This window comes from Corvus cornix, chromosome 6 (genome assembly GCF_000738735.6).
Source record: "Corvus cornix cornix isolate S_Up_H32 chromosome 6, ASM73873v5, whole genome shotgun sequence".
NCBI classification, from domain to species: domain Eukaryota; kingdom Metazoa; phylum Chordata; class Aves; order Passeriformes; family Corvidae; genus Corvus; species Corvus cornix.
The window spans coordinates 9,610,772-9,633,105 of record NC_046336.1 but is presented as its reverse complement, the minus strand read 5'-3'; the positions used below and the strand labels follow the sequence as shown (position 1 = coordinate 9,633,105).

General features: G+C 50.6%; 1 protein-coding gene across 1 annotated transcript; it reads left to right on the top strand.

Moving 5' to 3' along the window:
• The first annotated feature begins 8,058 nt into the window (after positions 1 to 8,058).
• Positions 8,059 to 11,506, top strand: ADRA2A (adrenoceptor alpha 2A). The gene has a single exon (XM_010408997.2). The coding sequence runs from the start codon at positions 8,196 to 8,198 to the stop codon at positions 9,528 to 9,530; it is 1,335 nt and encodes a 444-aa protein (XP_010407299.2). The 5' UTR covers positions 8,059 to 8,195; the 3' UTR covers positions 9,531 to 11,506.
• Positions 11,507 to 22,334: the final 10,828 nt, after the last annotated feature.

Below are 22,334 nucleotides of genomic sequence, written 5' to 3'. Positions count from 1 at the left end.
ATGGACCAGCCGGAGTTCAAACATGGGGCAGCACTTGGCTCGGCTGTGGGGGCTGAACCCACTGTGACCTCCCCATTCTGGGTAGTCCCCTTGCAGAGACAGGTGCCTTCTCCTTCCCTCACATGGAGCAGATCCGTGTGCAAGCATTCCTGCCATGTCCAAGGGGGTGGATTGTGGCCGGGATGTGGGAAGGAGGCCTGGCCTTAGTGGAACTCTCCCCTTTGCCATGGCCTCATGGCAAAGGGGGAGCAAAGGGAGAAAGCAGCTCTGGAAAGCTGATGAAGGCAAACTCTCCCCAGCACCTCAGGCACTCGTAACACCCGACTGAGGCCACAGTGAAGGTTTTTCCTTGGAGATATGTGTCCCTTTCCAACACCCTTTTTTCCTCTACTCACTGCAGCCCTGGTTAACAGTTCAGCTGAGGTGGGGAAGGAAAAGTCTCAACTTGGAAGGGCTCTGCTCACCATGACATCTCTTTCTGGGGGCTTGGCTCAGCCTGTGCTGGGTTTGATTGCCAGGAGACCTGGGTTTTCCCCACTTACTGTCCCCTTGGGACCTGGGGCCATTCTGAGGATAGGCGGGGGAAGGAGGAACTGCTGCCTGGGGGAGAAGTTACAGGAGCCTGGGGGCTACAGCTGGGCTGGGGACAGCAGGGACACAGTGGCATGGGGTGGGCAGAGTGATCTCTCTGGGACGGGAGTCAGCCTGTGCAGAGGAGTGTTTATACAGGGCCAGGATTTAGGACTGGGGGACTTGCAGGGCTCTGGATGCTGCCTGCGTCCTCCTCTATGTCCCCAGCTGAGGCAGCTGATCTAAGCAGGAGGAGCTGGTGCAAAGTGCGATCTCCTTCCAGAGCCGCTGCCGTTCCTGGATGGCTCCTCAGTGTTATTTGCTTTTGCCACTAGATGGTGAAGTAAGGAATAAGGGAAAACACAGGAAGTCTCGCTGTGTTCCCCGGCGGCCTTCCCTCCCTGTGAAACCACGCTGACGTGCTCTGCTTTCTGGGAACCCAGCAATTTCAGGCAATTATTCCCTGGACATTTTACACAGCTCAGCCTTCAAGAACTGCTGCTGCCACCCTGACTCTTTGATCTTTTTAACTCCAGTGCTGACACCCTGCATTGATGTAGACATGGCAAGCTGTGCTAGACACAGATGGCAAACCTGTGTGATCCAGGGACGTACAGAAAGCTGTCTCCTGCTGTAGCAGCTTGCTTTGGCCTGTTTTTTGAAGAGGGTGTATGATCTGCTTCCCCTTTCCCATGAGGACCTGAACCTGCTGTGAGACCCACACCTTGGCAGGTGGGAATTGCAATCACTACATGGCTGTTCTCTATTGTGCCCTGTCTTTTCAGAGCTGTTTGCTTCACTGGAAGCTTTGCTCTGGCTGTGCCAGAGGAGTTTGCTGGGGATGGGTGATGGACCAGAGAATTACAGCTCACCTGGGGCTCTCCTGCCTTCGCAAGAGGGATTGAATGAATGCTGCTGATGGCAGTCCCTGGCCCAGAGGTAGCAATGTAGGTGGTGAAGAATGGGGAGGGAAAGGGCAGGTGCACATGTTTGGACACTGGGGAGTAGAGCTTGAAGGAATGAGTTACTCCTCGGCTGAGTAACTGAATGCCAGCGTCTCCCAGCTGGGAAATTAAATGCTTTAAAGGGACACAGTCTCAATTTTGTCTTAAACAGTACGCTGACTCTGCTTATGAAGGGTAACTTGTTGAGCTGCAGAAACTTGATTGGTTTCATTTAGGGAAGGTTATAAGGTGCCCAACCTTTCTGCTGAGTACTAGCCTGGGTGCCACTCTGCATGCCCAGGATGACCTACTTTTCACAGAATCATACAATGGTTTGGGTTGGAAGGCATTTTTAAAGGTCACCTAGTCCAATCCAATTCCTCTGCAATGAGCAGGGACATCTTCAACTAGATCAGGCTGCTCAGTGCCCCATCCAACCTGGCCATGAACCCTTTTAGGAACCAGGAATCTACCACCTCTTGGGGCAAGCTGTTGCAGTGCAGGCTTAGAGAGCCATTCCCTTTGTGACTGGCTGGAATACTGACCTGCTTGCCCTTGTTCTAGGAGTGTGGCAGTGCTTCTGGCTTGGTTATTTCTAGCTGGGCATTGCTGCTGAGGGGAGCCTTTGCACAGGAGCAGATAAGGGAGTGCCCACAGGAGCAAGGCTCCAAGCAGGAGCGGTGCCGCAGGTTGGGTAGTATCACCTACCCTAGGTCTGGCCAGGGCTGGAAGGATTTGGCTGTGTTTTCACTGTGTTTTGGCTATGTGGTCCTATAGGTATGGAAAAGCCCACTGTAGTCTAGTACAGGGTTTTATGAGAGGCAATGAGCGAGGAACTGATAGTGAGCGGTATGGAAGGTCCCTGTAGTATTTTAGGAATGGTCCATAGACGGTTTGGTTTATTTTTTACTATGTTTCCACTGTTATTGCCTAATTTTAGTGGGATCTATCGTGCGAGCTGGCATGCTGGGAAGCCTGGGAAGGGGAATGGAGCTGCTCCCCAGCACTGAGGCATGGCCCCCTGGTGTTTAGTTCTGGCCATGTTGCAGGATGCAGCGAGGAGGGAGAATTCCCAGACAGGGAACTGAATAAAGAAAACAATACTGCATAAAAACACACTCGCCTTGTGCTTGGCACAGAGGTACGTGTGTGTGTGTATCTGTGGGTGCTGCAGAGAGAAAATGCACATTTCACTCTCCCTTCTCCCATAGGCATTGAAGTGCCTGAGGGGCACAATGCCAGTAACATGCAGACAGCCAGAGAGGTTTCTTGTGCATCGCTCCTCCTGCAGTGCTGAAACGAGCCTTTTATGTTCCAGAGGCCACCGTGACACCAGGTAGAAGCAAGAGGGAGAATACTGAATAAATAAGCTGGAGGCTTGCAGGAGCACCGTCCCCATGTCAGCCTCACCCAACTCTGCCATGCTATAATCTGTAGCATGGAAATGTTTCTCTTGACTGTTGGTTTAGGGCTGTGCAATCAAATCTGGTAGTAAAAATCCTGCCAAACAGGGCAGGCAACCCGAAAGGCAGAGGAAAGGCCAGCAGAGTTTTCAAGTTGTTTGCAAAAAAACCACCTGAGGAGCAGGTGGTCACACAGCATCCATCTTGTGCTGTTTTGAGCCAGCTGTCTGCAGATGGGGGGAGTGAAGAACTGCCACTGTAGGTAATATTCAGTGTGTCTCCTTTCCTTCCCTCTGAACATCTGATACCGCGGCAGCATCCCTGCTCACAAGGGGATTAGGTGCTAGCACAGACCACTGCTGCAGCTATCCATTTCCTACTGATTTATTCAAATAACTTGGAAAAGTACATCCAGCAGCTGAGTTCAGAAAAACTCTGTTGAAAAACATGCTTGGCTCTGCAGGAGCTATTGCTGTGAGATCTATGGAGAGAGCAAACCCCAACTCTCACGTGCAGCAGGGGTGGGGAATGGAAGGGCTGTGGGTCTGAATGTGTGTAGGGGAAAAAGTGCCTGGGGTCCCAAAGCAGCTGGAGTGCCCACACGAGACAGTTTTTGAATTTAATTTAGGAATAGAAGGGAAATAGGAATCACAACATTTGAAACATCTCCCTGGAAATGGATGGTGTGCTTGCTGCATTACTTTGCAGTGGCAACATCATATACCCAGCAAAGCCAGGTTTGCCTGCAGACTGTCTGTGCCTCTTCCCTGATAGCTCCTATGGTGTTTCTGCTCCTGGGGTTAACACAGTAAAAGTGAAAAGCATTTTTTTGTGTGACTTGGGTGCATCTCTGCCAGCTTGTCCTGCAGGAAAACTGACCAACTTGAAGCTGCTGTGAAGGGCTACTCAGTCATTAGTCCACAGGGTATTACAAGCCATGGGATTTCAGTGCCTTGCTCCAAAGGGTAACTTGAAGAGTTAGTAAGGCAAATCCTCCAGAAAGACACCCTGCTTTGATACATTCAGATACACCCAGTGGCATGATCAAAATACACAGCTACAACAAGGGCTTCCTGCCATTGATATGCAAATATTGAGATCCTTGCAAATCACAGACCTCACACAAAGCAAACTGTGACTGCTGTTTACCTCCGGGTGGGCAGAACCACAGCTCCAAGGCTTCCCTCTTCTATGCGTGTGTCAAGTTGCTCTTGAGAGCTTCTGCTGAGCAATAATTTGTGCACCTTGTTCCAGTGGTTGTCCCTTTCATGTGGTCCCCCCAGGAGTCTGTGCTGCCATATCTTGACATAGTCTTAGGTTTGTCCAGTTTCTTTAGGCCTGAATCAGACTGTCTAAAAAGCAAGCCTTGGTCCCTCACCAGTATTTTTTTAAATTTTCCCCTGCCAGAATCTCACTGCTCTTCTGGAAATAAACAGTTCCTGGGGCTGCTTGCTCAAAACACACATTTTGCAGCCTTATTACCATAGCGATTCTTTCCAGAGATTGTCTCTCCATATGTGATTTGCTTCGTGCTGCGAGCAACTCTGAGACTGCATGAACATTTCTCAGCTCCTTGTCCCCAAGAGGGAACAGGGGAGGATGGTCCCAGTTCCCTCCAGTGGAGAAGATGCTGGAAGCGATGCTGGAGTCGAGGAGTGGAAGAGATGTATAAACATGGAAGCAGCATGCCTAATTAATGACCTGAAACCAGCTGTAAAGGTCAGTTTGTTTGCGGGGGCCGCGCTCGAGGCACACGTGCTGAATGCGAACTTGGCCGCAGTGCCTCGGAAAGGGCACTGCTGCCCTCCTGGGATGGCAGCTGGCAGAGGGGGAGCCATCACAGGAGGCTTGACAGCCTTCAGCCTCACTCATTAGTGTGCACCCAGGCTATCCCCCCTTGTCTGGTGAGCCCGATTCCTTGTGGGGTTCTGCTGAGAAACCAGGCTGCTTGCTGGGGAAAGGGCAGGCTCCTGCAGGTCTTTGATGGGGATGCTGCAGAGAACAGGCTGTTTTCTGGGCTGTCTTGTCAGGCACTTGTCAACTGAGTTTGATCTGTGGAGTCTTAAAACTCATATTAACTCTGTCAGCAGCACGTATGCAAAAATTGAGTGTCTGGATGCAAATTCTGGGGAATTGATATAAAAGTGTTCTTTGCTAGCTGTTTTTTTGTCCCTGTGAAACTTTTCTCTACAGTCTTCCAGAGGCTAAAAATTCAAGTTTCTTGCCTAATCCCAGGACTCTGGGAGTTGAGGCTTTATGAATATTACAAATTATCATCAAGCATGGTACAGACTTGTAAAGACAGCTGTCCTGTAGGACAAGGTGTGCCACGGGTTGTCACGTGAGATCTTCAGGGTGCTTGCCAGCCCTTGCAGTTTCTGACCAGCGTTCATCTCAAAACTGGGCAGAGCCATGAGATAACCTGCAGAGAAAATCAAGGGGAGACTTAGCATTACTGAGTCGCTTTGCAGACAGTGCTGAGTACTTCTGGTGTCAATAAAACCACAGAGATGTCACATGCACAACAATGGTGGCAATGAAAGTGCCTTTGATGAGGCAGGTGTTCTCCCCCTCTCAGATGAACACAATGCCATCCCAGCTGTTCCCCACTTGCAGAGAACTCTCTTTCTAGAGGTGTTTCTGGGACAAACCCTTTCCTTCAAGCCTTTGGCCTTGTGTTCTCCTCAAGCTCTTTGTTCCAGCAAACTGAACTGATCAAAGCTGCTTTTGCCATGCGGTGGCTCAGGAGCAATGTTGTTGGCTGTGTTTAGCTTCAGGCAGACCGAGGGTGTCTAGCTACAAAAAGAGACAGAAAATCAAGGTAGCTGGTCATGCTTTGTTATTTAAATCTTTAAAGGCATTCTGTCTGTGTTGGGGAATGCAGGGAGCATGGGGGGAAGGCAGGGTGTTTCCAGAAAGGCACCATCCCAGGTCTGAGCAAAGCGTCTTAGTCCTTGGTGGTCTTAGCGAAGGTGAACTGTTGGAACTGAGACCAAACTCGTCCCAGAAGGGGTTGATCATGCAGGCAGGGCATGGCCTGCATGACCCTGTCTAGGTCCTTCGACCCAAGCAGTGACCAAGGACGCTTCTGCCAAGAGTGATGAAGATTCCTTACCCGAGGAAGACTCTCTGCCAAGCAGAGCAACACATCCTGCAGAGCACAGCAGTCCCCTGCAAACAGCAGAAGGCAGGAGTTGTTCACAAAGTCCACCACATCCCTGACCTCTCACCTGTCCTTGCCATAGACTTAGGTGACTTAGTCCTCTCATCCTTGCAGTGAAGCCTGTGGTTGTACATCACATTTACTCTCAAGTAGAGATCTTTTCAGTGGGAATGTCAGTCATCTTGGGTTCGATTTACAGGTTTTAAGTTACTCTCTGCATGTTGCCCTTTTCCCAGACACACCAGTGCAGTGGGCCCTGCACTCACTTGCTCAGGTACTGGGATTCCCCCTCATTTTCCCTCACTCAGCCCTATGCCAGTCAGAGAGACTGTGCTCTCTGGCTCCCAGACCCCGTCTCTCCCATTCCTGTTCCCTCTCTTGGGCGTCACCACTCCTGGGCCTGGCTTATAACACAGTGTGTGGCATAGGGACAAAGATGACAGGCCTTCCTCCCTGAAGGCTTTCCTCTTGCAGAGGAAATTGGTTCATTGGCCTGAGCATTCTGCACGGCGATTGAGAGCAGCCTGAATCTGGAGCACCAACTGAGCATCACTAGAACCATCTGAAAACGAGGGAGAAGAGGCCGCGAGTGAGAGGATGGGGGGCTGGAGGCCGTGTGCTCTGCAGGTGAATGATCTGTACGTACTGAGAGCTGGCAGCGTTGGGGCTGGGTGGGATACTTGGAGTGTCACTATCGTTCCTTTGCTGTTACAGAGCTCCCCATGCAGCCATGGAGGTGGGTGATGCCAGCCCCTGTGATGTCGGGGAGCGCCTGGGGAGGCTTTCCAGGCGTGGGGCATCCTGCGGGGCAGCTGCCTGTCCAGGCCTGCTTCCCCTGGGGGGCTGCCAGGAGCGAGTGTGCTGAGCCTGTGCTGTGGCGTGGGGCCGCCGTGGGTGCCCGTGGAGCGGGGCTGAGCCGGGCTGGGGTCGGCGCGGCAGTTCGGGGCTGCCCCATCTCCGGCTGCTCTGCCGCCCCGTCCTCCCCTCCGCCGTCGGGGGATGCTGCATCGGGGGGGATGCTGCATCGGGGGGATGCTGCTCGGCCCGGCGGGTGCAGTGAGGCGCCGCGGCCACCAGGTGCCACTGCCCCCCCGCGCTGCCCAGGGCCACCGGCAGCGCCCGCTCCGCGAGGACCCTCCGTGCGCGGGGTCCCTCCATTCCCGCAGGGTCCCTCTGTCCGCAGGGTCCCCCGCCCTCGGGGCCGGCAGCTCAGCCCTCCCTGGCTGACACGCGAGGCCGTGGGGAAAGCGCTGCCCTCGGGGCTTCCAGCAAGCACAGCCGCACACCGGCAGCCGGAGCGGAGCCCGTCCGTGACCCGGCGCACACGCGGAACGGGGCCGGCAGCTTTCACCCCCTCGCGGCCGGACTTTGCGCACTCCCGGCCGGCCCACGGAGGCTGCGCAGCGGCCGCACGGTGGTCGCCTCCAGCCGCCCCTCGCACGCCCATCCCCGGGGACAGTGGGACCCGCTCCGCGGGGCCGCTCCTCTCTCCGGGCGGGGCGGAGAGCCGGGCTGGGCGAGACCGTGGGATGGGAACAGCGTGACAGTGGATGCGTGTGTGTGCGCGGAGGTGCCGGGGAGCGAGCGGGTGTGCAAATACAGGCAGTGCCGAGAGGGTGCGGTGTGTGCGCGGAGCGGGCGGGCGCGAGAGCTGAGCGAGGTGCGTGTGCGGGGGACGCGCGTGTCCGCGTCGGGGCGGGGGTGCGCGGTGTGCGAGTCTGGCTGTGTGTGTCCGTGTGTGTCTGTCTGTCCATGTGTGTCTCTGCCTGTGTCTGTGTGTGCGTGTGCGCGCACCGGGGGCAGTTCCCCACGTGGGGCTGACGCGGCAGCCCCGGCCCGATCCGGGGCTATAAAGCTGCTCGGCGGCGAGCGAAGCAGAGCAGCCGCGGCCGGCTGCAGCTCCAGCCTCGGCCGCGCTCCGCCCGCCCGCCGCGCTCGGGGGTCCCGGCGGCAGCGCCCAGCATGAGCCGTGCCCGCCCGCAGCCCCCCAGCCCCCGGCCCGCCGCTCCGCCCCGGCCGGCGGCACAGTAGGACGCGGAGGAGCCGCGCGCGGAACCGGGCGCGGCGCGGGTGGAGCCGGGGCGAAGGGCGGGGGTGTCCGCGCAGCCGGGGTTGATGTTTAACCTGGAGCGCCCGTTCACGGAGAGGGGCCACTTCTTCTCCTCCATGGAGTACCAGCGGCAGCTGGAGGAGGAGGAGGGCTACCCCACTCCGGGCACCAATGGGACGTTCAACGACAGCGGGGCCGGGCCGGGCTGGGGCACGCCGTACTCTCTGCACACAACCATCACTCTCATCAGCCTGGCCGGCTTGCTCATGCTCTTCACCGTCTTTGGCAACGTCCTGGTCATCATCGCTGTCTTCACCAGCCGGGCGCTCAAAGCCCCCCAGAACCTCTTCCTGGTCTCCTTAGCCTCAGCTGACATCCTGGTGGCCACGCTGGTCATCCCTTTCTCACTGGCAAATGAGGTGATGGGGTACTGGTACTTCGGTAAAGTCTGGTGTGAGATCTACTTGGCCTTGGATGTGCTCTTCTGCACCTCCTCTATCGTGCACCTCTGTGCCATCAGCCTGGACCGCTACTGGTCCATCACACAAGCCATCGAGTACAACCTCAAGCGTACCCCACGCCGCATCAAGTGCATCATCTTCATCGTCTGGGTCATCTCGGCTGTCATCTCCTTCCCACCACTCATCTCCATCGAGAAGAAGAGTGGGCAGCAGGCTGACCAGGGGGTGGCAGGGTGCAAGATCAATGATGAGAAGTGGTACATCATCTCTTCTAGCATCGGCTCCTTCTTTGCCCCCTGCCTCATCATGATCCTGGTCTACATGCGCATCTACCAGATAGCCAAGAGGAGGACAAGGGTCCCGCCGAACAAGCGGGCAGAGCGCCCCGAGAAGAAGCAGAATGGCTTGACTGACAAGGAGGACCTGCCAGCCACAGCACAGCTCAACGGGGAGAAGGCAGCAGGAGGCAGTGGTGGGCAGGAGGGAGAGGTCAATGGCATAGACATGGAGGAGACCTCTTCCTCCGAGCACCAGGAGAACAACCAGTGTAAGAAGTCAGAGAGACCATCGAGAGGAAAGACCAAGACTAAGCTGAGCCAAATTAAGCCTGGGGACAGTTTGCCCAGGAAGACAGAGGAGGAGAGGAACACCAAAGGGTCCCGGTGGAGAGGCAGGCAGAACCGGGAGAAGCGCTTCACCTTTGTGCTTGCAGTGGTGATTGGAGTCTTTGTCATCTGCTGGTTCCCCTTCTTCTTCACCTACACGCTGATGGCCGTCTGCGAGAGCTGCTCCGTGCCCGACACCCTCTTCAAGTTCTTCTTCTGGTTCGGTTACTGCAATAGCTCCTTGAACCCCGTCATCTATACCATTTTCAACCATGACTTCAGACGGGCCTTCAAAAGGATCCTCTGCAGGATAGAGAGGAAAAGGATTGTTTGAAGGACCCTTTGCTACCGGCAGGACTAATCAAGACTTTGTACGAGTGTAAAGTGTGTCTCTCTTGGGCTGTGCTTGCATGGGATGGTTTCCTTCAGCTCAAGAGCAGGAAGCCTTTAAAACCTGAGAAGAGCCTGTGGGAGCACTGGGCAGCAGCAGTGAGGAGCACCAGGCAAGTGGAGGTCTGAGCCGTGGCATTCGGCTTTCCAGGGGAGGATGGCCTTTGACTTGCTTGGTTTATTTTGTTAGGGTTTGTGCTTTTTCTTTCTTTTGCCAGAATCTCTCAGTGGATATTCTCATGACTGCTCAGTTTGACTCTTTAAAGACAAACATCATGCAGCACTGTGAGATGAACAACAGAAAGGGAGTATGCCACACCAGAGATGTTGGCTTTTTTACTTTGTTGTATCTTCCCCCCCCCCCCCCCCCCATTGTATAAGTAATTAATTTTGACCCCCTTGTAAAACCCAGTATTGTATTCTTGAATTTGAATGTCTTAATTTTTGTAAGGCAAGCAGCTTTGAAACTGTGAATGCTTTAATTATCCTTGATACCTTAAAAGTCTTTCTTTTCCTACCCCCTGCAAAGCCCCTCACTCATAACCACTGAATAACTAGAGCCATCCCCCTACCTGACAGTTTGATAATATTACCAACATTTCCAAATTCCTGTCTTTTTATTTTTTTTAATTTTGGCTGTAAATCTTAGGATCACAGACCTCATCAGACTGGCTAATTTTGTTGGGGTTTTTTATGTCATACCTATTCCTGTTTAATTTCTGTGTTGCCAGTGACACGATACAGCTGAGATGGCAACTGTTGTCTCGTTACTCATTAGAGCAGACCCTGATGGAGTGGTGGCTTTGCTGTGCAGGCAGGGATGTCCCAGGCAACGGAGATGGTCTCCCTTGCATCGTGAGCCTTGGGACCCAGCCAAGCTCCCCACGAGTTAATCTCGTTTGATATTATACCACTCTGCAGCACTGAAATGTGTTCCATGCTCACTTGCTTCCTCCACCTCAACTGTAAATAGGTAATGTTTCAAAGCAAACAGCAGGGCTCTGCATATCATGTTATCTCATCTGTGCTGATTTGTGATGGTTTAACTCCTGCAGGATTTCCTGCAGAGAGGAGGGGGTTCTTGCACAGTGGCTGTTCATCTTTCTCCATTAAGAGAGAAGAGTTCAGTTTTTAACCTGCCAGTCTCATCTTTCCTAGGAAATAGGGAAGCATCCCTCTTTCAGTCTTATACAAGGCAAAACTCTGAAATGGGAAACTTAACTGCCAGTTTCTCCATTCTTTTATAGTGTAATTAAGCTTTTTCTTTTTTTTTTTTTTTTTAAGTGTAAATATTGTGAGATTGGAGCAGGAGAGAGAGTTAATACTGCTTTTACACTCTTTCCTGAAATGGCTTTCAGCTCTTTGTGCTAAAAAAAAAAAAAGGCAAAAAACCCCAAAACAAAAATGGACAGAACAAATTTAACATCTTTATGCCATGAATAATTTTCTGGAGAACATTTATAAGAAAAACTTTTGATTTATCACAATAAATGAGTCTGCAAGTCTTTTAATGTTAGGAAAACAGCTTTATCAGATGCTAACAAGTCACAGAAACGGTTGGGAGAAAGCGAAGTTTGTATAAGTTGAATGTATAAGATGAATTTGCCTTCTCTGGATTTGTATGGTGCACAGGAAGAGACTTGAAAAATACCTTTTTACTTTTGGGGAGTGTTTTGTTGATTTTGCTCTCTCTTTTGACTTTCTAATTAATTCCAAGCGTCCCTGGATGCATCTTGGGGCCTGGAGAGCAGTGTTTACATTCACTTGCATTTTCAGAACTGAATCCTCAAGAGGTGAGGACAGCAAATAAACTGTGCTTTAATGTAAAAAAAAAACCAACAAAAACAAAACCAAACCACAAGCAGAAGTTGCTATAATGGATGATTATTTTTATTAAATAAAAGAGCGTTTACAGATCAAGTGTGAAAATCCTCTGAATAATGTTAGCTGTTGTATTTTATTTTGTTGTATTTTATTTTCTGAACTGTTCACCGATCCTCTGCTAGCTTTGGTCTTGCCATTTTTTGAAGAATACCCTGGGAAAAGCACTTGCATTGTCTGAAAGGCATTGTTAGCCCAGGTAGGAACAATGGCTCTGTTCATTGTGCAGTGGCGTAATAACAAATGAGTCCTTGATATTTCTTGGGCAGTTCTACCCCACCTCTTTGTGCCACAGTAAGGGCATTCACGTGTTTGTTAAAGAAAAGAGCATAGGGTTTGAGGGTGTGATTTGCACCCTGGGAGTGCAGCCTGGCACTGCTGCTGGGGACGCCTGCCTGGCGCGGCATCTGCAGCTATTGTGAGGGATTTTAATAATTAGTTTGCAGATGGGATTAGAAACAATTAGGCTGGAAGGCAACATTTTGTGATATATGCAGGAGTGTCCACCTGAGTGGGGCTTTGTTTCCAGCCCCCAGGAGCCAGAGCTTGCTTGCCCTTCCACCAGTGCTGCCAAGACCCTCCCTGAAGGAGGTGATGGGGGATCGTTCTCCCACTGAATGTGGAACTGCTGCTGGTGAGAAAATAAATGACCAGAGCCCCGTGTGGGAGCTGCTGGTCCGGTGGCCCCACTCTGCCAGTGCCCTGGGGGTGCAGTTGGAGGTGCTTGGCAAGGTGGGCGGGGGCCAGGGTGGGAAGGCAATGTCACTGCTGGGTGTAGGGCACCTGATGGTGGCCCAGGGATGAACATCTTGCTTACCTCGTGGTGGCCTTTGCAGGCCAGGGTGTCCTGCTTCCACTCTGGTCTTGGCTGACCCTGATGGCCTTGGAGGTTTTCACAAAGCAGATCCTGTGGGAGACTCTGGGTCAGTGCCTGGGACACGAGGTGATCCAGCAGGCATTGATTGCACTTGCTCCACCCCTCTGGCTGTCAGTTGTCCTTGCTGCCAAATCTCTAGTGTGGACAGTGGAGTATTTTAGTGGGTTTGGGGCTGGGAGACTGAGGCTCTTCCCCTTCCCCCTCCTGACTCCCTCCCCATCATTGCTTCCAGGTCATTCCCTTGCAAATGACGCATTAAGGGATGTAATGAACTTTGATTGTTTTTTACAACCTTTTATTTTGGGGCTGAAAGGTTAACGGTGTGAGGGGAGGGAGGGGGACCTGTCTCCCCAGCTGGGTGGGAGCCATCCAGGCTGGCATGGCAAACAGCAGGCAGAGATGCCACTGCCCGCTTTGCCCTGGGGGATGTTTCTCCACCACTTTCCAGTGTGGGGTGACCCTACATACCACCCCTTGTGTGGGCACCCATGAGGAGACCACAAATGTGCCAGACAAGGGATGTGCAGGACGGGCTCAGGTGAGTTGGTCTGGTGGAGCAAATGTCCTAAAATGCTTCTGGAGGGAGCTGGACAAGCAGCAGTGTTGCCTGCCTGGGGCTTGTCCCTGATCCTCTCAGTCTACTGATGTACTCATTTGTTTCTGTGAGGTTTTGTCCCTGTTCTCAGCAGGCCGAGGAGCTGGTCACATAGAGGAGCCTCTTTCCAGTGAGGGAGGGACTTGGCCTGAGTCACTCTCTCTCTCAAAATGAGTTTCCCAGACCTAGAGGAGCCTCAGCAGGTTTCAGACACTGTCTATCAGCCTTCCTGTGCTGTAAATACCCCCAGTCCCACCCCGCATCCCCTTGCCCAGGGGAAGGTCCCCCCTGCGTTGGGTGGCTGGCAGCCCCCCTTCCTGTGCAGCTTTCACCACTTGAAGCTCTTTCTCTTATTTCTTAACTTTTGCTGCTCTTTGGAAAAGTTCAAAGTCTGTCGAGATTGCTCCTTTATTACAGCCAGTGCCCTGGCCAACAGGTCCACTTGGAGCTCTCCCCATCTCTGGTACGAACTGCTCTTTGCAGCTGGTTCATAGGAACATCTCCATGGCTTGTGAAATGTTTGTAGTAGCTGTGACTGCTGTGCCTTATCTCAAGCTGTAGAAAAGGAGTGAAGAGAGAACAGGATTAGTGTCAGCCCAACACTTGCAGTAGCCACTGGTACTCACTCAGCTCACAAATGCTCCAGGACCACATCCCAATCCCTCTGGGAACAGAAAGGGTTGTAGTCTGAGCCCTGGGAAGTCCAGGCGAAATTCCATCTGGGGGTCACAGTGCAGTAATGCTGCACAAGGCCACAGCACACACCCAAATGTCCTCAAGGCTGAGCAGAAGGAGTGGTGAACAGGGCTGTGGAGGGGAGAAAAACCCATGCCCTTTTTGTGTCAGACCATGGCTGGTCCCAGGAGGGAGGTGTCATGCAAGCAGAGGAAGAGAAGACCTGCTGTTGTGGAGCAGGGGATGCTGACAGGTGTTGAATGGAGATACTGATGCTTGAGCTGCTCATTCAGCATTCTTCCTTCTTGGGGGACCTTCTTGGCCATTTGAGTTATCCCCTAGGAGAACTCATTTCCCAAGGAGGACCACAAATGTTTGAGGACGACATCTCACATCCAGGAATATGGGGGTGTGAGATGGGTCTCAGCACCCAAATCCAACAGAGAAGACAGGAGGATAAACCATAAAAGGGAGCAGGAAGACAACTCCTCCTCTTGAGCACAGGTGTCATTAGCAAAGGTATAAACTTGTTGGCTTAAACTAGCTTAAAACTGCTTAAGCAGGCTCTAGTTGAGCCTGTTAGTGTGATTGTCAATTCCATGTTGGCTAAGTTCGGAGAGAGCATCCATGCTGGCTTGGATCTAAGGTCCTGCTTTTCTTCTGTGGCTCTGAGAGTGGCCTGTAGCAGATTTAGGGAACAGTGAAGAGTGAGGACCCTTCCCAGGAGGCTTGGGGGTCATTAGGTGCTCTGGGATTTCCTGGGGCCAGCAGTGCCTTTTGCACTAGTGGAGAAATTCCACTGACATGTGTTTTCTGTCAGCAAGGCTCTGCAGTGGGAGGTCTGGATGGCTTTCAAAAGCATGTTTGAGTCAAAAGCCAGCAACTGGGTCTGTGTGAGAGAAATGGGCTGAATGGGTTTTATCAGGAGGTGAGAAAAGCTCACCTGAGCATCCTTGATTTCCTGTGTGCAATGCCTGCAGTCTTTGGACCAAATTGGTTTGGGCACAGCCCAGGATATTGCATTCGCAGGAGCAGTCTTGAGGTCCTCCAGAGCTCTGTGACCTGCTGCAGGGTTCACTCCCAGACATGAGAAACATTTGCTTTAAGTCAGCCGCTACATGGAGGAATAGATTGCTCTGTTGCTGATTGAAACAGTTGTGTTTTGCTGGACTGTGACTTTATGGCCTTTTTTCCTGTTTGTTTTTCAATTGCTCCCCACAGAAAAGAAGAAAAGAACAAGCTTCTCACTGCTGGACATCTCTGATAAAATAATTTCTGCTGAAGGCTACCTTTTCTTCATCTGTGCATGTGGCATTGCTGCAAAGTATTCATCGTCAGTTTGAAACCTTAAGGTGTTACTGAAAGATTCCCTGAGTAAAAAACCGAAATAAATGAGTAGATAAATATTTAGGACACTGCACCCAAATTTCTTTTCTGAATTGAACTTTTTTGAAGAGTGAAAGGTTGAATTCTGATCTTTTGCTACCAGGATAACTTTTGGCACTAGGAAAATTTGGAGAAACTATTCCTCTTGCAGACCAAACCATGCAGGGTTGGACCCTGAGTGTGGCAGACCTGGCAGCTTGGCTGCTGGGATGCTGATTTATACCCTGCTGGAGTCCCCCCTTTCCCAGCTTATTTCTGCAGTCACAATTCCTGGGTAATCTAGTGATAAATCCTTTCTGTGTAAGGCTGAGTTTGTTCTTGGTTCCTTGATGCAGATACTTGACCTGAAATGGCTCCTAGAGCAGAGTTTGCCAGAATGAGGTTCCTGTTAATTTAGGCAGCCTTTCCTTGGCGCAAACAGCTCTCCCTGCTCATCATCTCTGTTGTACTGTTACCCAGACAGGGCACACCTCCACAGGGGACTCCAAAGGCAGCCCTGAGTGCTTCTGTTCCCCAGGGAGTACCCAAAATACAGAGAAGTGGCATGACCCCAGTCAACCACATGGCCAACATGAAAAGGGAGTGGAGTTGCCCTGTTTCTCTTGGATATGGGTTTGACCTGTAACCTAAGCACAACCCAAAGATTTATACTTCAGAGATGTTAGTTAAAAGTAATCCTGCATTAATTATTTTAAAACAAATATCTTGTGGCCTTAAAGCAGCCTCAAAATTTAGTGGGAACACAAGAGTTAAAATGTCCAGTTCAAATGAAATCACCTGATTTGCTTACTTTGAAAGATTTACCATCTAGGGCCTTTGGCGTTGCTGTCTCAGGATAATGAAGATACATCTGATACACTTTGAGCAGCAGTATAATTGCTTTCATCAACACCAGTCAGTGTCTGGGTGAGATGGCTTTTAAACAGTGCAGCAGGGAGGAAAAGAAAAGCTAAATGCTGCTCTGCTGAGTTGGGCACGCACTGAGGAGAGCAAGGTAAGCAGTGTTGGGTGCAGGGCAATCCTTCATCACTGTTGGCTCTGTGGGGGCTAATTAGAGATTGTGTTCTGGCTGGTGTGACTGGTATGGATGGGATTTGGTCCAAACAGGGCTTTCTGAACTAAAATAAGATGGTTGTAGCAATAGATACAATGGTGGACACTGCCTTTAAAAGCCCAGTGTTAACTGGCTTAAACCTTTGCATTGGAAATCATCTGCTCCTATTGTAGCTGTTGCTCATTGTTGCCAGAAATGCCTGTTCCTGGCCATGCTGCTGAGTGATGTGTGAGATGTGCAACCACGCCAGGAGGGTGGTCGGGGACTAGGAAATGATTCATACCGACCACGTCCACCTGTGAGGGGCCTGGGTTTTATTTGCCCTAAGTCCAACAGCTGTTTTCATCACCTTAGCTTCATGGATTCCTACTGTTGAGGATGTAGCAGTGACTGGGAGTGGGATGAGGGCACACTCTTGTGGGTGTACAAATAAAGTCCATGGAAAATGAGACACAGTAGAGCCGGGTGTGGAAATGGTTGGTGTAAACCAGATGATGCTACTGTACACCCAGCCACAAAAAGATTCAACCTGAAATTCTATGGGAGGCAAAAAATCCAACACAGCAATTCCAGCAACTGATAACATAAAGATAGGACCCTCCCCTCTTATTAATTGACACCTCACTTGGGATTGCATAGACTGACATCTTCAAGTTATCAGATGTTTGGAGGAAGAGGTGAATTTTTAGCTGTTGTTTATTCAGACCAAGATTTAATTAATATTAAATAGATAAATATTTGATGAAATAGACTTAAATTAAATATTTAGCTCCCTCTTCCCCCCAGACAGCAGCCCCAGTGGATGTTTATGTGGGCAGTAAAGCTAGAACATCTTCTGAATGTCAGAGTGTGTTCAAAGATCAGAGTTACATGGGAGTATCATCTGTGGATAGGAATTAAATTTCTCTTGGATGCCTATCTTTGCCAGCCCATGTGGGAATGGGGTCTTCCTTCCTCTGGGCTTATTGAGCCACTACCTGCTGGGACTTCAGGTACCACTTCCATGCAGGCTGTCACCCTGTTCTCCTGCCACGTTCATCTTCACTGGGGAAAGAGGCCTCATGGGGAAGGGCTTTCTCCCATGCTGCTCATTTATCAGGGTAGTGGGCACAAACTGGGAAGCAAACAGCGTTGCTTCATACAGATTAATTACGTTCCTGAAGAAGGAAATGTGGAAAAACGGCATCTTGCCTGAAGGAGGGCAGCTAATTCCTCACCAGTTGTGCAGGCTGGTGCTCCTGTGTATCCCCCACCAGAGCTGGAGTGGGACCAAATCAGAAATCAGCTGCTTGGCCTTGGTGGTAGGTGCTTAACTAGAAATAGTCTTGCTGTCAGAATCCACCTGCCAGTGAGTGGAGACTGAAAAAATGACCCTTGGTTTGGTCCAACCCATGATGGCTTGGAGCTGCAGTCCCTGCCTGCCTGTCACATATCCAGGGGTCAAGTGATGATGGACACTGGGAGGGGCTGGGGATACATTCCCTTCAGGGCCCAATTTCTAGTGCTGGTGTTTGGCCACTGGCAGTATTGTAGCCAGAATTTGCTTGGTTTTGGGTACACTGAGCTTGTTTCAGAAGTGTGTACAATATCCTAGCAGGAGTTTTCTAAACAAAAATATTGTCATAACCCAGCAATATGACCTGTGTGTTTAGATAAAGACCTCCCATCAAGAGTGAGGGTAGATCCAATGCTCTTGGACCACTATGGTCTACTGGAATATTTCAGAAGCAGTAGCAGAGTCATGGCTTGTCCCTCTCACCTCTGCCAGCAGCACTGCATGGGGATGAAGCCAGTGCAACCCATTCAGAGTGGTTAAGTGACTTGCTAGAGGTTGAGTGAAAAAAACTGTGGTAGATTAATAAAAGATGGTTTTAGATAATTCAGCACGGGCCAGCTGATGAAGCTTAACAGAACTAGAAATCTGATCTCATTCAGCTTGGTGTGAAGCAGTGCCTGGCCAGCTTTTTTGGTAGGAGGTAAGGGATGTTGAGGACCTCTGGGAGGGGTCTCATGCTGTGTGGGCATGTTTGCCCACCCCATTGCTAATCTCACTGTGGTTCTCAGAGACTGGTTGGGGATGGTGGATTTGTGTTTGGTGTGGTGGCAATTGTTCTCTGTGTCCCTTGGTGTCTTTAGGGTCCCTTTTGATTTCCTGCCCTTGCCTCTGGTTCCTGTCAGGAAAACACAGCCCTGGTGCTGGGAAAGGGCATCCCTGGTCTGGGTGGGCTTGTGAAGCTGTGCTGTCCTTGATGCCCAGGAAAGGCAGCTCTACAGTTTGCTGATGGTGGGCAAGGGAGCCTGGATTCGAAGGTCACAGAGGCCCATGATGATGGATGGTCCTTGCGTGAGGTATGTGCATCCCCAATGCTCACAGCATCACCTGAGGGGCACCTGCAGACCCCTGGGGAGGGAGCCAGACCATGGGACTCCCTGCCTTACTCTGCTCTCCTGTTCCTGTGGCTCCAGGCTGACTGGCAGTCCCTTTGCAGACACCAGAACTCCATGCTTGCCTTGCCACTGGATGCTGCAGCAATACTTCATTAAGTCCAGGTCCTTTTTCCAGGAATCTGCTGAAGAAACCCCAAACAAACCTGTCTTTGTTTTTATGGCTCATCTCTGTGCTGCTGAATTGCCTTGAGTTTCATTGCCAGCAGGCAGCAGAACCCCCATACCCATCAGGGATGTCTTGTCACGTGTTCTGCTGGGTTTTCTCAGAGCTGTAGACATAGCCAAGCAGAGAAAAGCATTTCCAGAGCAGATTTCTGAGGGCCCCCACAGGACCACAGCCCGGCAGGCAGGTCAGCACCTGGGAAAGCCAGCCCTTGCTGGCAGCTCTCTTCTCCTTTTGGTAGATCACACCAGGCTCTTGGTGTGCATTTTTAACTGTGAGGGACTGGTGAGGGAGGGCTCCCCACGGCTGGGGACAGGTCTTGGGAAGCTGCCCTCTTGATGCATGGATGTCAGTGGCACCATGCCAATGCTGAATGGACCTGCTGTCACTCATATATGGCCCTCAGATTGGGGCTTCCTCTGCTGGGGAAGAGAATCAGGTGATGGCTGAGCTGACTGTATTTTTGCCTTGTGACACAGAGAAAGGCACACGCAATAGAAGCCCAAAGAGAATCTGATTAATGTGCTTCTGGAATCGGATTGTTTAATGCAAACAGCTTTAGAGATATGACTAAAGTAGGAAAAGGAACTTGGAAAAGACCCCATTTGGGATAAAAGCAAAGAAGGCTATTTTTTGCAAATACCAGTATAGCTTCTTCTAAAAATACTATCTTGGATGTCTGTTCAAAAATGAGAACCAAATGTGATTCTGAATGGTCTAATGCAGCCTGTCATTTCAGAGGAGGAGGGATGGAGACCTCTCATTGGAGGCAGAGGATGTGCTTGCAGGCTCTCAGAGACATGGCAGAAAGCAGACCACGTGGAATCCAAAGCACAGCTTTGGAAGGAAACGTGGATGGGAGCGAGCAGCATTTGCCCACAGGCTGCTGAATTGGAGGTTCACGCTGTGCCGTGTTGGCAACCATCTTCAGTCATGGCTCTGGGAAGAGTTCTGAGAGTATGTCAGAGTTTCTGAGGATCAGGAGAATGGCATGCGTCTGGCCATGCTTTCCCATCAGCAATTCACATAAGAAAAGTCGTTAACTTCTGGTGTTTTTAATTTTCTAAGCAGAAGCAGGAGCAATATCAAAGGATGGGGTAGAAGAAGGAATGGTCCTTGCAAGAGAGGCGATATCAGAGATGTCTTTCTGTTCAACTATTTCAGGCCCTTTTTGGCTGTCCTTGCCTCTCCGGTGCACTGTTCCTGAGAATCTTCTTCTTTTTGCATGTCTTTGCCTCAGCCTCTCAAGCAGATTTTTTTTCATCAGCCAAAAGCTGAGAACACTGTGTTCAAAGTGAGTTCAGGTTGCAAACATTGATGCTGGTGCCAAAGCCTTGCAAATGATTGAAAACCTTCAGGGTACCCTTCAGTACCACCTCAGACAGCATACAAGCAGTTTTGGAGTGTTTTCATAGACTTCTCACTAATCTAATATTAAACTCTGCTCCAACTTTGCCCTTTCCAAGCAATGATCCAGCTGTCCTCTAGCCCTTCTGTGAAAAGTTTACAAGAAGTTTTTATTCCTCTGGAGCTGATGAATGTGAGCATGTTTCATTTGAAATGTACTGATCAGAGCACTCTGCCTCAGGCAGGGGTAGAGTGACATGCATTCTACTGAGAGTACCATTCTCCAGCCCTGCCTAATGCTTCACCTGACCTTTGCAATGTGTGCTGGGGAAAGGCCTGCCTGTTTCCTTTATGACCAGCATCTGTGAAGAATACACTGGTAAGGCACTGAGGCCACCAGCCTGTGGAGCATTTGTATTGGGTAGCACTGGACCTTTCCTAAGTATGAATCAGAGTATGTCTCTGGAGGGAAAATTTTCTCTTGGATCTCCTTAATGGGATTTAATTTGTCTGCCTCTGTCTGTATGAAAATGTAGATGATGTCATGATGGGGCTGAGAGGCCAAGATCACACCAGGAGTCAGCAATAGGTGATCTAATGGAAAAGGTTGGTAGGTGTCAGCTGTACTTCCCCAGGGGGTTTGTAGTGGCCTCAGCTGCTCTCACCTTTGTTAGCCCATTACACAAATCCTTTGGCACAATGCCTAAGGCCAAGAGAGCTGCCAGGTGGCACAGGGAGGGCCAGGTAGTGGTATAACCAGTCCCTTGGGCTGAGGGTAGTGAGCAAGCTTTCCACCTTGCAAGTTCAGAGCACCCTTTTTGCCCTTGCCTGGCAGCCTCCAAGATGACTTGCCCAAAAACACACTAACCTTCATGGGACTTAAATAGACCCTGCAAACTGGAACATCACATGTCCTGCAAGCTGGATGGCTTCAAGAGAAGTCCTCACTATGAAAGAGAAGAGCTACTTCAGCCCAAACTGTGCCTGAATTATCACAGGGACAAAGCTGCAATATTTCTTTGAGGTGTTTTAAGGTGATTGACTGATGGCAGTGTTGGGAGCTTTTCAGTACCCAACTGGGATACCCCCCTCAAAACCAAAGCAACACCAGAAGGTGTTTTTCTTGTGACATGTTTTGGTTCTGTCACTGTGTGTAGTTTTTGTGATCACTTTGTTTTGCCCATCTGTGTTGCTCTGGGCATGATGGGGAGGAAAATCCATCTTTCAGTAAATACTCCTCAAGCTACCTGCTGTCACAGCAGATTGCTGCATGTCTCTCACTTGCCAGAGAACAAAACCACTGTAAATCTGAAATTTCAGGTCATGTTCCATGCCTTCTGCTATCTGATCCACCTCACAGTGCAAAATTTTCAGCATATTTTGGATGCAACCCAAAACACAGTGATATAAGCATGAAACAGCTGTAATACAGAATGTGAATCTCATGTGCAAAGGCTTGAGGATTTGGCTTCCCAGGCCAGAGGAAGAAGAACATCCTGCAGCAAAAACCCTTCTGCAAGGCCTTGCTTTTGTCTCTCTGAGACACTGCAGCAGGAGGGGAGACTTTTGCACTGGCCTGGGAAGAACTCAGGCACTGTGCACTAAGTGCTCTGACACACACCTGAATCCTTTTGCCATGGTGCAGGAAACCATCCCCAGCTGCATCAATGTAATGTCTTTGGAGGCTTTATGTTTGAACTGTGGGTTTCCCCTATTCTGGGTCCCCACTGTCTAGCCTTGTTCTGCAAAGACAGGGACTAAACCTTCTCCTGAGCTTCTCAGTGACTTTATCTATGGATGAAGCAGTTGGCTTTGTAGGCAAACGTTTTCCCATCTTTATGCCTGTCATAGCTTATTAATGTGTGGCATGACCACAGTGCCTCTGGAAAGAGCCCAGCACTAACTGCTCGCTTCCTGGCCTTGTCATCCATTCCTTCTGCCAGATCATCTCCCCTTCAGATCTGCTTTCTTTTGGATGCAATTTTTTTTGTTCAAAGTGACAACGCCCTCAAGGATTTTGGCAAAAGAATACCAAAATGGAAAATCTTCCTGGAAGAACCCATTCTTCTGACACAGCAGCAGCTGCCGTGGAGGAGAGCCAGCAGCAGGGATCCTCTTTGGAGGATTTTACAGGCTGAGGATCAGAGCTTGTGCTTTTCTCCTTGCTTGGTGGCACAGGCTGCCTCTCTGCAGGGAGAAGTGATGGCCAAATCGAGCCTGAAATGTGACATTCACAGCTCTAATTAGCCATATGCAGTATCACTTTGACTCCAGAATCCAGCCCCTGCAGGTGACAGCCTTCCAAGGCTTGCCAAAGGGTAG

Excerpts from the sequence above, each read along its gene's own strand:
- ADRA2A (XM_010408997.2), top strand. The coding sequence starts at position 8,196 with ATGTTTAACCTGGAGCGCCCGTTCACGGAGAGGGGCCACTTCTTCTCC.